Source organism: Setaria italica, chromosome IV (assembly GCF_000263155.2).
Source record: "Setaria italica strain Yugu1 chromosome IV, Setaria_italica_v2.0, whole genome shotgun sequence".
In the NCBI taxonomy this organism is placed as follows: domain Eukaryota; kingdom Viridiplantae; phylum Streptophyta; class Magnoliopsida; order Poales; family Poaceae; genus Setaria; species Setaria italica.
Genome location: NC_028453.1, coordinates 31832731 through 31845090, shown reverse-complemented (window position 1 = coordinate 31845090; position 12360 = coordinate 31832731). Strand labels below are relative to the sequence as shown.

The following is a 12360-nucleotide window of genomic DNA, read 5'->3' as shown; positions in this document are numbered from 1 at the left end:
CCAAAGTTAGACGAGTTGGCTGACACACTGCAGAACTAATGCTTGCGAAGCACTCATTGAGGGTCTCCCCCGAATCGGTATGACAGTCAGACTAGGTTCAATGCTTCCACTGATTGCGATACAAGTGCACATCATCCTAGAAATGAGATACTCCCTCCATCCCGGAAAGGACGCAACTCTAGCATTTGAAATTTGTCCCAAAAAGAATGCAACTCCAACTAAATGTGGGACCCACCGATGCGTGGATATATAAAAAAATCAATAGCGGTGGGGTGCGGGGCGCCCATAGCAATTTCAGTTGTGGTGGATGTAAGCCACGTGCACTGGTTCGTGGACCACTGAGATGGTTCCAAGCTTCCAGCACTTGAGAATGCAAAAAAAAAAAACGACCTGGCTTTCCTTTTTTTATCGCTGCACAAGACCGAACCGTCCCAAGCTTATCCGATCTTTCCAATCCACCGCGGCACTCATTTCTCGTTCCCATCTAATTTTCCGTTCTTCCCAATCCAGAACTCCTTCCCATCGATCCAGCCCTATGCCCTATGGTTGCAGGCACCCATAGCAGGCTCCGTGGAGGAGGGAATGCGGGTGGCCCTTTCCGCGTGCAGATCCGTGGCAGGAAGCTAGGAGGTGGCGACAACATTGGGAAGGTGGACGACGACGTCACTACGAAGCTGAGGGTGCGTGAAGGCCAGATCGAAGGTAATGGAGATCAAATTGAAGAGGGACGAGGCTAGATCTTTGTGCACAGCCGCCGCATCGGACGCGCTAGCTTGCGCATCAACAGTCAAGGCAAGGTTTACGTCCCCGACTCAGAGGATGAAGACCTGGACATGAAGATGGACGACGTGGCCGTGGAGGGGGCTGCTGTTGTGATGGTGCCTGCGGCGCGCTCTCCTACCGTTGTGGTCGTCGCGGACGCGGACGGGGCTCCGGGCATGGAGGCGGCCGCTGACGAGGTTCCAGACGTGGAGCTGGCCCCGGAGGTGTTGGCACGCCTACAGGTGGTGCTTGTTGGTATCGATCCAATCTACCATGTCGTCTTCATCAGCTTCTACAAGGTCATGGTGTCTGCTTTCTTCAAATCCAACTAGTTCTTTTGTTGTACATTGATGTGTGATGATATTTGATGATGTGGTGCTTTTCTGGGATGATGTAGTTCTTTTGTGGGATGGTATAGTGCTTCTGTTGGGTGAGGAAGTGCTTTTGTCTGATCTTGTAGCTTATTTGGGATGATGTATAGCTTCTGTGGGATGATGTATAGCTTATATGGGATGTTGTAGTGTTTATGTGGGATGATGAAGTGGTAATGTGGAATGGTTAAGTGGTAATGTGGAATGGTTAAGTGTTCATGTGAGATAATTTGACATCTACATGATGAAGAGTATATTCAGCATCACAGTAGCAGTGCATTGAGCAATTACGCACACATTTAGCATCACAGTAGCATCATTATTTTATACACACATGTAGAGCCTCACACACATGAGCAAAATGAGTCTATATACACACATGTCTAGCAAAATAAGTGTGTGTTCTAAACCTTAACCACCTACATCAATTATGCACCCAGGTACTCCTTCACACTCTCATATAGTTGAAGGTCACAATTTAGGCATTTAGGAAGAATGCCTATGACCTCCAGCCTATCTTTGTTCATGTGAGAGATCTTATACTTGTTGCCCCCACGAGCCTTCATAACCTCAATCAAGCAACCCTGTAGTGTTAGGAAAATATTTCTCAGATTAGTTGCATCGTAGTCATGATATTCCTTCTCAACATTTGCAATTAACTCATCCATATTTTTAGATGTCATTGTATATGTCAACAACTGAAGGGAAGCGAAGAATCCTAGGCCTAGGACATTCATACTAGGGGAATTAGCTGATTGGTTCATGAGGTGGATGTCAAGCCCAGTTTGGGCTACTGCACGTGCAAATTCTTCATCATTAACCAGGACATGAGTTCTTGCATTGTCCTGTTAAATCTAAATTGTTATTCATGTATCTTCTCTAGGCCAACGAGCTACAATAGTAGGCAACACTTTAGTGATCATATATGATCGTATAATATCTCTACCAACCTTCATTATTTTGGTAACTAGTGTGCCCCTTGCTCTATTGTCACTTCACCTTTGTGTTGGTTCCTACAAGTAATGACAGATATGTTAGATTGAAACTAAATAATATAATCTAATTCTAGTAAATGAAGCATGTAGGATATGCTACCTTTCTGATAAAAGGCCATATGCTTATCTTGCCATCAAATACGCAATTGCCTTCATTGTCGTACCTAGGCTTGGCTACTACTTTTCAATGCAATTTTTATTGTGGACAGTCCTATATAGGTCCTCCTCTTGTGGAAGCAGGTAGTAAGTCTTATCCTTCTTTGTGCTATTGAACCACTTCTTATCTAGATGGATGATGTTTTCCATTTCAATAAACTTTGGTTCAGTTTGCAATGTGCGCTGATCTAGCATTGAAAGACACCACCATAACCTTTCTTTTTTATTAGCTTCCTTCAAATAAGGCTTTAATGTGTTCGAGTGCCATCTTAGTAATCCATCTTTGAACAACCTATGCATTGTGGATTTTTTCATACCGACAGCTTCAGCTAAAGACCTTATGGTACCCCTTTTGTGCAAGGGAATTGCTGCTACGTGTGACATGTCCACTTCAACTTTTTTGCGACCGCAATTCTTAAGCTTTCTTGAGCTGATATCAATTGATAATCCATTTGCACGGCATTGCTTCACTCGCCGTCAAATACGCCATACTGCATGACGATTGACATTGAACAATTCAGCAATTATTTTTGTAGTGTTTTTCCTTAATTTTCCACGATTACTTCTCTCAAGCAATGCTTCATATATCTATTTTCTTTGAGTGGCAGTAAGTTCTTTTGACCTAGTTTGAGCACTTCCATTTGCATGTTCATCTTCTTCGTCGGTTGAGTTTTCCAACTCCTCTTCATCAAATACAATATCCAGATCATTGACTATAAATCAAGTTCACAGGTTAGCTGTTGCTAAAAATAAATTATGTTGAACCATATCCAGTAAGTACTGGAGTAATGAGAATCGATTACCTAAGTTGATCCCTTGTTGTGTCTCATGGATTTGCAAAAATTCTTCCTCATTTGCAGGTTGCTCATTGAGGTCTGGAAGGTAAGCTGATCCCTCTCCTCCATCAACTGTTTTTATGTGGATCATCAGCGGAAGGTAAGTGTTAAGGTAAGATGATACAAAAGTCTTAGTGCACTCGTATTCATCAATTAAGATAGATATTGAGTCATGAGGTAATCACCTGAACTGATGAGAAGTTGTTGCCCTCCAGCGAACTTAGCTCCATCAAGATTATGTTGCTGTTGCAAAAGCTCTTCATCATCTAGTGGTTGGTTGAGGTCTGGGTAAGCCCTCTTCATCATCTAGTGGTGCTTTGTTGAGATCTAAAGCCATGGATGCTGAATGGAAGAAGAAAACGACATTGAAGCTATGGCCAACAGACTTTTATAGGCCAAAGAAAGGAGGGAAAATGGCGGGATTTCAAATTTTGCATTCTATTTGCTGTAGAACATTCCGGCAACTTCTTGTACTCGGTAGTTGGTAGTGACCCGATGCTTATAAGCATCTCCTATTTAAAGATTGTTGGATATATTGATATGTTGTTTGGAACTTCAGAATATTTAATGGATCACCTCAGTACAGATTGTCTGTTGTAGGGGCACATGCGTCATTTTACATGCATTTTTTTTGGGACGGAGGGAGTACAAGTGTATCCAGATTTCAGTTTTCGGATTTGAAATCCCAAGAATTCAGCATAATGATTTTGGTAACCGCAAAATCAAGAAGTCAAAGTACGCACAAATCAATCACAGCGTAATGATTTTAGTAATAAACAAAGAAGCCAAAGTACGCAACAAATCAATCACGTACCACACCAACATGGAAATTGACAATTTATTCCATTTTCTCAATTTCTCTTTTATTCATTCGATGCTGCCAGAAGGGCCCCACAGAGTGGTGGCCCCACGAGACAGAGCACACGGTGGCACGGCATGGCAGTTGGCAGTGCTATGAAACACGACACTAGCGAGGCAAAGCTAAATTCAACAGGGCAAAGGTCCCAAAGAAACGCTGAAATCCCTCAAATCGCTCCACCCGACGCGCATCCCCTGTTTCCAACGCCTTCCCCTGCTCACGCGTCCACGACCTCGTCGTCCTTGGACGCTATCACGAACTCCTCGCGCCACACCTGCGGCACCGTCTGGGCCGTCCCGTCGATGGCGTTGGGCCTGCCCAGCGCCTTCAGCGCCAGGTGCGCCGCCTTCTGCCCGGAGATCATCATGGCGCCGAACGTCGGGCCCTGCAATCGCAACAGATTCGGAGATGTTCATCAGCCACTCATTCCAAGAACCAGGAGAAAGATAAGATTACCAAGAAATCCATCCTTCGATTCTCACCATTCTCGGGGCGCCGTCGATCTCGGCGACCTCCATGCCGGTGACGATCATGCCTGGCACGACCTCACGCGTGAGGCGGACGATCTCGTCCTCGGCGGTGTTCATGTCGAGGGCCTTCATCCCGGGCACGGCGCTGATCATGCCGATGTCCTGCAGCCTCTTGACGCCGGTGGCCCCGAACGGCCCGTCGTGGCCGCAGGAGCTCACCACGATCTTGGCCTCCATCACGTTGGGGTCCATGCACGACTGCGTGTCGTGGTTCATGGACACCAGCGCCCAGTTGGTGACCACGCCGCCGACGCGGCCCTGCTTGACGATGAGGTCCTCGACGGCGACAGCGTTGAAGAGCTTCACGTTGGGGCGCGCGAGGAGGCGGCTCATGACGGTGGAGGTGAAGAGCGCGGCGTGCTTGATGACCACGTAGTCCTCGGCCTCGTCGTACGCGATGCCGAGCTCGTCGAGGAAGAGGTGCGCCGGCTTGCGCACCACCATGGCGGAGAAGAGCTGGCCGCCGAGCCAGGCGCCGCCGCCGGGGGAGACGGACTGCTCGACGATGGCGATGCTGATGGAGGGGTCCTTGGAGAGCTCGTACGCGCAGGAGAGCCCCGCGGAGCCGGCGCCGACGATGACGACGTCGGTGTCGGCGTAGGTGATCATGTCGGTCATGTACCGGCGGGTCATCTCGCGGGAGACGATGGACTCCTTGATGGGGCTGAACCGGAAGGACGTGAGGTCGTAGGGCGGGTTGGAGGGGGTGGAGGAGATGGAGGCGCAGATGGGGCCGGCGCGCGGGGCGGCCACGACGACGGAGGACGGCGCGCGCGGGGCGGACGGGAGCCGGGCGCCGGCGAAGGAGGACTTGAGGAGGGTTGACGCGGTGGTGGCCATGGCTGCGGGAGTTTCTTGCCTTCTTGGGTTGTGGAGAACTGGAGATGGATGGAATGGAGTGGAGGGGATGGTGCTGCGGTGGCAGGGTATAAGAAGGGGAGGGAGGCGGCAACAAATATCTGGGCGCGGTGCCTGGCTACGTGTTAGCAGATGGGGCGTGGTTGGCCACCACGGGCTCTGGATCGCTGGCAACGCTGTATCGGCGCAGATATTTTGCGAGGGTTTATGGACGGAGGATGGCATTTGGCTTTTGGAGAGTGTGTGTGATCTGAGATGGCCAGATGGGGACACCTACACTTGCTGTGCTCAGCTCTCACTGAATTATTACACTCAGCCTGCGAGTTCTTCCTTTTGCAACTGTAGTCTTGTAGATGTGCCGGCTGTGGATCCTTCTACAATCCACGTAGTGTTTTAGTGGGAGTAAACTAGCTTATTTGGTATTGTGCAAAGTTCCAGTTTATCTACTTTCATCTATTTACGTGTACCTTTTTCAACACAATTTTCCAATATATGTAGCTATGGTTACAAGTAGATTGATGTAGAGATGAGGATGAATAGAAGTTGAGCGCCATAACTTGGTGATTTTTCGGTGACACAGCAGTAAAATATCAATGGCTGTTCCAACATTGTCCACACATCAGACATATCTTTGTGTCTCCCTTTCTCGATTGATATTTCTACATCCTTTTCAAACAGATACATTACATGCTCTTGATATTTGAAAGTGCATCGCCTAAATTCTAACCGTTGAAGTACCTATCATGTCTCATCAGCAATGTAATGACACCACCTGCAACAAGATGCCATGCAAATAAGACCAACCGGGCTCATACATAGGATTTATACTATCTTATTAATTAGCAAATTATTGTGATGGCATTGTTTCTCTATTGTAGTAGTGATAGAGCCTCAATTGCAAATCTACACTAGACTACAAAATAGGTCATGTTCATTCAAATATCTGTGGCACGTATTTGGTCCATATGATTCATGAAAGCGACCCTGCATTCGGAAACCTTTTCTATGAAAGGATGAGCTATTGTCCACCTTTCCTTTCCCTGGTCGTGTGATAATGATGTGACCCTTGTATACATTTGCCCTTTTCGGGGAATTGTTATGAAAATGGAAAATGCAAGGAGATCTAGATCTTTCGGACCACTGGCCAATGGATCGACACTTGATATTTCATCAGGACACATCATGAGCGAGTTTTGAGTCATCTACATAGTCAAATAGGATATATTTCGAGCTACAAGCCATGCAGTGCCAAATGAAACTATTAAATTTTAGCAACTGGTCAAAGGAAAATTAGAAAAGTTTATTCAAGAACAAGCTAAAATTAAATATGAGTGAAAAAAACATTTCTAATGGTTTCATATTAATTTTTTAGTAGTGCAAGGACTAGTGATGCTCGAGCGAAGGGTCCAGCAAGAACCCAACAACTTGGGCCTTGTTTAGTTCCCAATTTGGGAGTGGCAAAATTGGTATTTTGCCATAAATGCGATACTGTAGCGTTTCGTTTGTATTTGTGAATTATTGTCTAAATATTGACTAATTAGGCTCAAAAAATTCGTCTCGCAAAGTACAACAAAATTGTGCAATTAGTTTTTAATTTCGTCTACATTTAGTACTCCATGCATGTACCGCATGTTTGATATGATGGGGAATCTTCTTTTTGCATAGTGCCAAAGTTAGGAGTTAGGGGTGAAGTAAACAAGGACCTGATTATGTTTGTGTGTGTGTGGGGCGGGGGGGTGGGGGGGAGGGGCGGCTAAGCGATGGTGGCGGTGGACCCAGTGGCGGAGGGAAGCAAAGGTTGGTATTCTATAGCTATTGTAGCCTAAAGGAATAGACGCAAGCAGTCTTAATCAGTTCGTTAGTGGCTCTAGGCGTCGAATTGGCCAGCTCCACCCCTAGATGGGACCAGTGGTTGGGGATCGGAGCTGGGTGGTAGTGGCTGCACAGCAGCGAGGGTAGCAGGCTCGCACACAGATCGTGTACATAACTGCATGCATCCTTTATAAAAAGGATTATAAGTTTTAATACCTTATCAACTCTCTTCAGGCACCCAGACTTAATCGGTGTTTGGTTCCTTTAGTCCATAAATTAAACTTTAATCCTTACCTGTTTGTTCCACGGACTAAAATCCATTAATACAGTTGAACAAAGATCCTTTTACCCCTGCTACCCACCATCTAGATGCTAACAATTTCCGCAAATGTACAATTTCAGAGTAATGCTAACAATTTCAGAGCAATGCTAGATGCAAGCGACTATCCTGCCAGTGGTTTGAGCAAAAGTGAAGCAAGTCAAGCAAAACGGGGCATATACCCCATCATCTCTCCAATCCCCTCGCAAAACGCCGGGCAGCCGTGCAGGAGCGGCACTCCATGCCTGCCACAAAGCAGCTCCCTCCCCCCACTGCGCCCGCGCGCGGAGAACTCCCCGCGCGACCTCCCTCTCCCTTTAGCCCGCACGCGCCTGGGCCAGCTCGCCTCCTCCCTCGACGCGCGGACGCACTGGGCGAGGAGCGGCCTCGACCTGCGGGGAAGCCGTTCGTGCGGGGCGGCGCATGGGCCGGCGCACACGGCCATCTCCGACCTGCGGGGACGCCGCGGTAGCTGTGCTCTGGAGCCGCCGGCGCTCCTCCTTCTCTCCGGTACCTCCCTCTCCCTCCGTACGGGGGCGCACTGGGCGGCGGGAGGGAGGCCGGAGGCGGGGGCCGGGCCGGAGGCCGGCGGCGACAGCGGCGGGAGGAAGGGCAATAAATGAGGTTGAGGGGCAGGGTGTCCCAAACCTAAACCTTTCTGTTTGGGCAGGGCGGGGGCCGGACGGGATGACAACAAAGAAGATTGATTCCAGTGGCTGCAAACGAAAGGAGGTAGCCGGGCGGATCAGAGGAGTGCGAGCTTATTGTACTCTTTTGTGCGTCAGTAGGTTACTAGGTCCAAGAAACGATTCAATCCCTCGAATCGACATCCAACGGACACAATTGGTCAAACGAAAACAACAACGAAAATCCATTTATATTAAATATATCTAATCAGGAGGGGCAAGCCTCTCCTGTTCATTAAAAAAAACAACGAAAATCCAGAGGCAAGTAAGATCCCCTTGTTTGTCAAAGGTGGAGTACCAACAATTCCAGTAGTTAGCACAATGCGAAATTGTCATGTGGATTTGTCGAGTATACTTTTTTGGTACTAATCTTTGTTAGGCCATGTGAGTTGTGACCGAGCTCCGAAACTAACACAGAAACCGATCCACATCGCTGCAGTTAAGTTACATGTGGTCGATCTGTGGCATTCTAGGCGAGCTAAGAACGGGCGCCGGGAGCAAGACCAAATGGTGACGGCGTCGGCAGAGACCAAGACCAAGCTTAGCTAGCTCTCCGATAAATTAAATCCGGCCGGGGTTTGGACATGCAACTGCAAAGCTCTCTCATTCTTGTGGAATCAGCAGGTGTTAGTATGAGTAATTGGGCCAAGCAAAGGACAAGTGGGCTAGACTACTGATTTTGTATCGGCCCATGGAGACCACCTATGAGAGCTGCAGCGGACAAATACAGCAGCAGCAGCAGCAGCAGCAACGGAAGGGAAATTTCTCAAGAGTCAAGAACGATAACCACGAACTGCTTTTCAAAAAAAAATAATGATGAAAAACACGAACCAGCAACGGCGGCGACCTTCGTTTCGATGGCGCGCGTCTCCTATTTGATGGTGAGCTTCGGCTCGATTGCATCTCCTACAGTCCTACCCCAACTCCCCCCTCCCTCCCCTTCCTCTAGGACCTGCACTCAGTGCACACACCCAATTCAACTGGACAAGGCCGGGACAAAACGAAAGCTGGATATCAAAGTAATGCTCTGCGAATTCTCAATTTCCTTCAAATCAGTAATGACTATGGGATACCATTTGCAATGTCCTTGTTGGGCATAAAGTATCAGAAGTTTAGCATACATACAGCTCAGGTGAGATCTGCGAAAGCATTATATTGGCTGCACACAGAGCCTGTCTTACTGCACTAGCTCTGAACTGGATTTTTTTTTCTCGAAACATTGGCAGGAGCGCTGCCTATTCATTTAAGAGGAATAGAAGTTTGAATTGTAGCATTACATGGATATTACATAAAAACTAGTTACTCTCGTACACAACATGAAACCAAGACTTTCTAAAGACATTACAAAACAATAGGATCTTCACGGATAAGCGGTGTGCCACATGCCATTCTTCTAAGTAGAATGTGCACTGGATTTTTGTTTGAGTGAAGTAGAGGTCAGCACCATATTTGCAATTGAGAAAAAGTATGGCTATCATTATCAATGGAGGGCAAGAACTATACGAACTGCAAGTTTACAACCATACAAGATTGAGAAATGAGGCATCTTGAAGCTGAAGCTACACTATACATCAAGGATCGGCAAACTGTGTGGGATTCAGGTGGTACAGTGTTCACTCCGGATATTTCAGCAACGGCTTGGGGACAAGCTGTTAATGAATCTTTAAAAAAAGTATTTCAAAAACAGGCCGTTAATAAAGGAGTGAAGGGTGTCGTGATGCTGCACAGTTATCGGTCCAAGCAAATGGCAAGTGGGCTGGCCTCCTGTATCGGCCCATGGAGGCCAGCTATCAGAGCCCATACAAATACTGAAATACAGCAGTCTCAAAAAAATTTTACTGAAATACAGAGGCAGCACTGCAGCAGCAGCAGCAGCAGCAGGAACGGCGATCTTCTAGAACTCGTGTTCCCCTCGTGTCTCTTTTGGTTGTTGCCTGAGATCAGTAGAGGTCTGTGACACGTTTTACCCGCGCTGTTATTACGTGGCGATTGGATTGGGCCTTTTCCGGCGTCATCAAAGAGTCCCATCAGATCAGATCGAGAAGAGATGGCGATGCAGGAGGGAGAGGCATTAATCCCAATCATGTGAGCGAGTGCGAGTGCGAGTGCGAGTGCGAGTGCGAACACTGAGGACCAACTAGCCCGTCATTATACTAGCTTATCGCGCACGATCGATTTGGAAACCGAATCGATCCTTATCTTCTGTGTAGTTCTAAGCTTGTAGCTGGGAGAATGGTGATTCTTTTTTAGCCAAAGTAGCTGAGGAGGATGGTGATGGTGATGAACAGAATCCGCCGTGCCGGCGTGCCTCACGTCGGCGGCGGCAGCATGCATCGCAGCTGCTTTCGCGAGCTGCTCTATCCGCGCATTCTTTTTTTTTTAAAATTTCTTTTTCGCTGGACCGATCGGATATTATTCCCAGCAGCCGACCAACCAACCGAGTCGTCGTTACGGAAAGCGGGCAGCCGAGGAGCCGAGCGCGAGCGGCTACCCGAGGTTCCGAGCCCCTCGCCGCCTCCCGCCTCGCCTCCGCCGTCCGATATGCCTCGCCGGCGATCGAGCATCCGGTTCCGGCCGCGTTCACATCACCCTTCCACTTTTTTTTTTCTCTCGTGCGCCTTTTGCCTTAACGCGGATCAGCCGCAGGCGCGCGAGCGCTTTTTCTCCCGTCCTTTTGGCCTTTGCAAGGACGGAAGAACGCCGTCCTCTCTGCCTCTTCCGTTCCTTTCGCTTTCGAATGAAGCGAAGCCATATCCAGTTTCGAGCAAAGAGCGTCAAAAGCGTGTTGTTTTTAATTCGCTGCGTTATATTAGGTGGGAAGGGAAAAAAAAAAAGAGGCCGTGTTAAGGCACTGACGTAGTGACGATCGGTCTCGGACGCCTGACGTGGCGGCGCCGTAGAACGGCATGCACGGCAAGCTGAGTACCCTGAGGTGCCAAGGTGAGGTCAAACGTCAAACCTGGTCAGCAAGGCGTCTGGTGTGTCAAGAAGAGCGTGGAGTAAATTATGGCTGTGACTGTTTGCATACTTGCTCTCAGCAAGAAATTGTTTTTCAAGACCACACGGTAATGAATTGCATAAAAGGTGCAAATTTTTTTCGTGACGCCAGGCAAATATCCATGCGGGAAAATTGTCTGAAATTCTAAAGTGAATCAAGATAAAAAAAAACATTTTGCCCATTAGGTTTGCTTCTCTTGAGGAATCAAACTACGTATCTAGTGGAATGGTCCAAAGTTTTTTTTTTTAACAAAAGCGGCACGAGGAATGGTCCAAAGTTACTCCATAGATTTTTCGGCGAGATATGATGAACTGATTCGAAATTATTAATCTAATAACTAACCACCGTGATCACAACGAATGAGGTAACGACGAGCAAGCCAAGCAAAAGTTTGAAGAGATCAACCTCCAAGGCTCCAATTCACAATGTTCCTCGAGCAAACACCGCATGGGCTCACGTTGGTAGGTAAGGTACGTATTTGGCGTGCGAGTTTTTTCTTCTTTATCATATTCATTTGTCATGTACATTAGGCTCTCGTAACTGCCTAATGGTATTTTTTTTCAACTTTATTATTAGGCGAAAAATTGCGCTGCTTGTCCCTTTTGTTCCCCTACTACTGCTGGTTCGCCAAAAACTTCTGAATTTTGTTAGGTCTGTCTTTTTTTTTTTTTGAAGTAAGTTACTTGGTCTGTCTGGGACGGAAGCGGGCGGAAGGCTTTGCAGCCGTGCACCACCGCGCAGCACCGGTTGGGCACGTGCGGCGCTGCGTTTTCCCATGGGCGGGCGCCGTTGATCCGCCGCGGCCCGCGCGAGGCCCAGCCACCATGTGGCTGACGTGGTGCGCACCTGTGACCGTTACCCGTTGCTGTTCGCTCGCCCTCCCGCTTCCGCCGCTGGCACTGGGAGGGCGGCGTGGGCCCCACGGCGCCAGCCAGGCCGTCCCAATCCGAAACGACCCTCCCTCTCCGACGCGGAAAAATCCCCGTACTGCCCTTACGTCTAACCCCACGCGTAACGGCGCCCCTGCTCCGCTGGCCCGGGCCCACCTCCCCGTCGCTTGGCACTCACGCCGTCTCCCGCCCGCCGTACCCCACGCGGCCTCGCGCGCCTGTCCTTATCCGTCCTTTTCCCCCGTAGTAGGCAACTAGGCACAGCCCCCGACCTCCTTATTAACCGTG

At 48.5% G+C, this 12360-nt stretch overlaps 1 protein-coding gene across 1 annotated transcript; it reads right to left on the bottom strand.

Moving 5' to 3' along the window:
• Window positions 1–3931: 3931 nt before the first annotated feature.
• LOC101752840 (thiamine thiazole synthase 2, chloroplastic) lies at window positions 3932–5413 on the bottom strand. Its single transcript, XM_004965684.4, has 2 exons — window positions 4462–5413; window positions 3932–4364 (listed from the first exon to the last, which is right to left on the bottom strand). The coding sequence occupies exons 1-2, from the start codon at window positions 5347–5349 to the stop codon at window positions 4197–4199; spliced, it is 1056 nt and encodes a 351-aa protein (XP_004965741.1). The 5' UTR covers window positions 5350–5413; the 3' UTR covers window positions 3932–4196.
• Between the last annotated feature and the right edge of the window lie 6947 nt (window positions 5414–12360).

Bases quoted from the DNA above. Each gene is read 5' to 3' on its own strand.
- LOC101752840 (XM_004965684.4), bottom strand. From the start codon at position 5,349: ATGGCCACCACCGCGTCAACCCTCCTCAAGTCCTCCTTCGCCGGCGCC. The intron at 4,365-4,461 runs GTGAGAATCGAA...TTGCGATTGCAG, and splicing joins TCGACGGCGCCCCGAGAATG to GGCCCGACGTTCGGCGCCAT.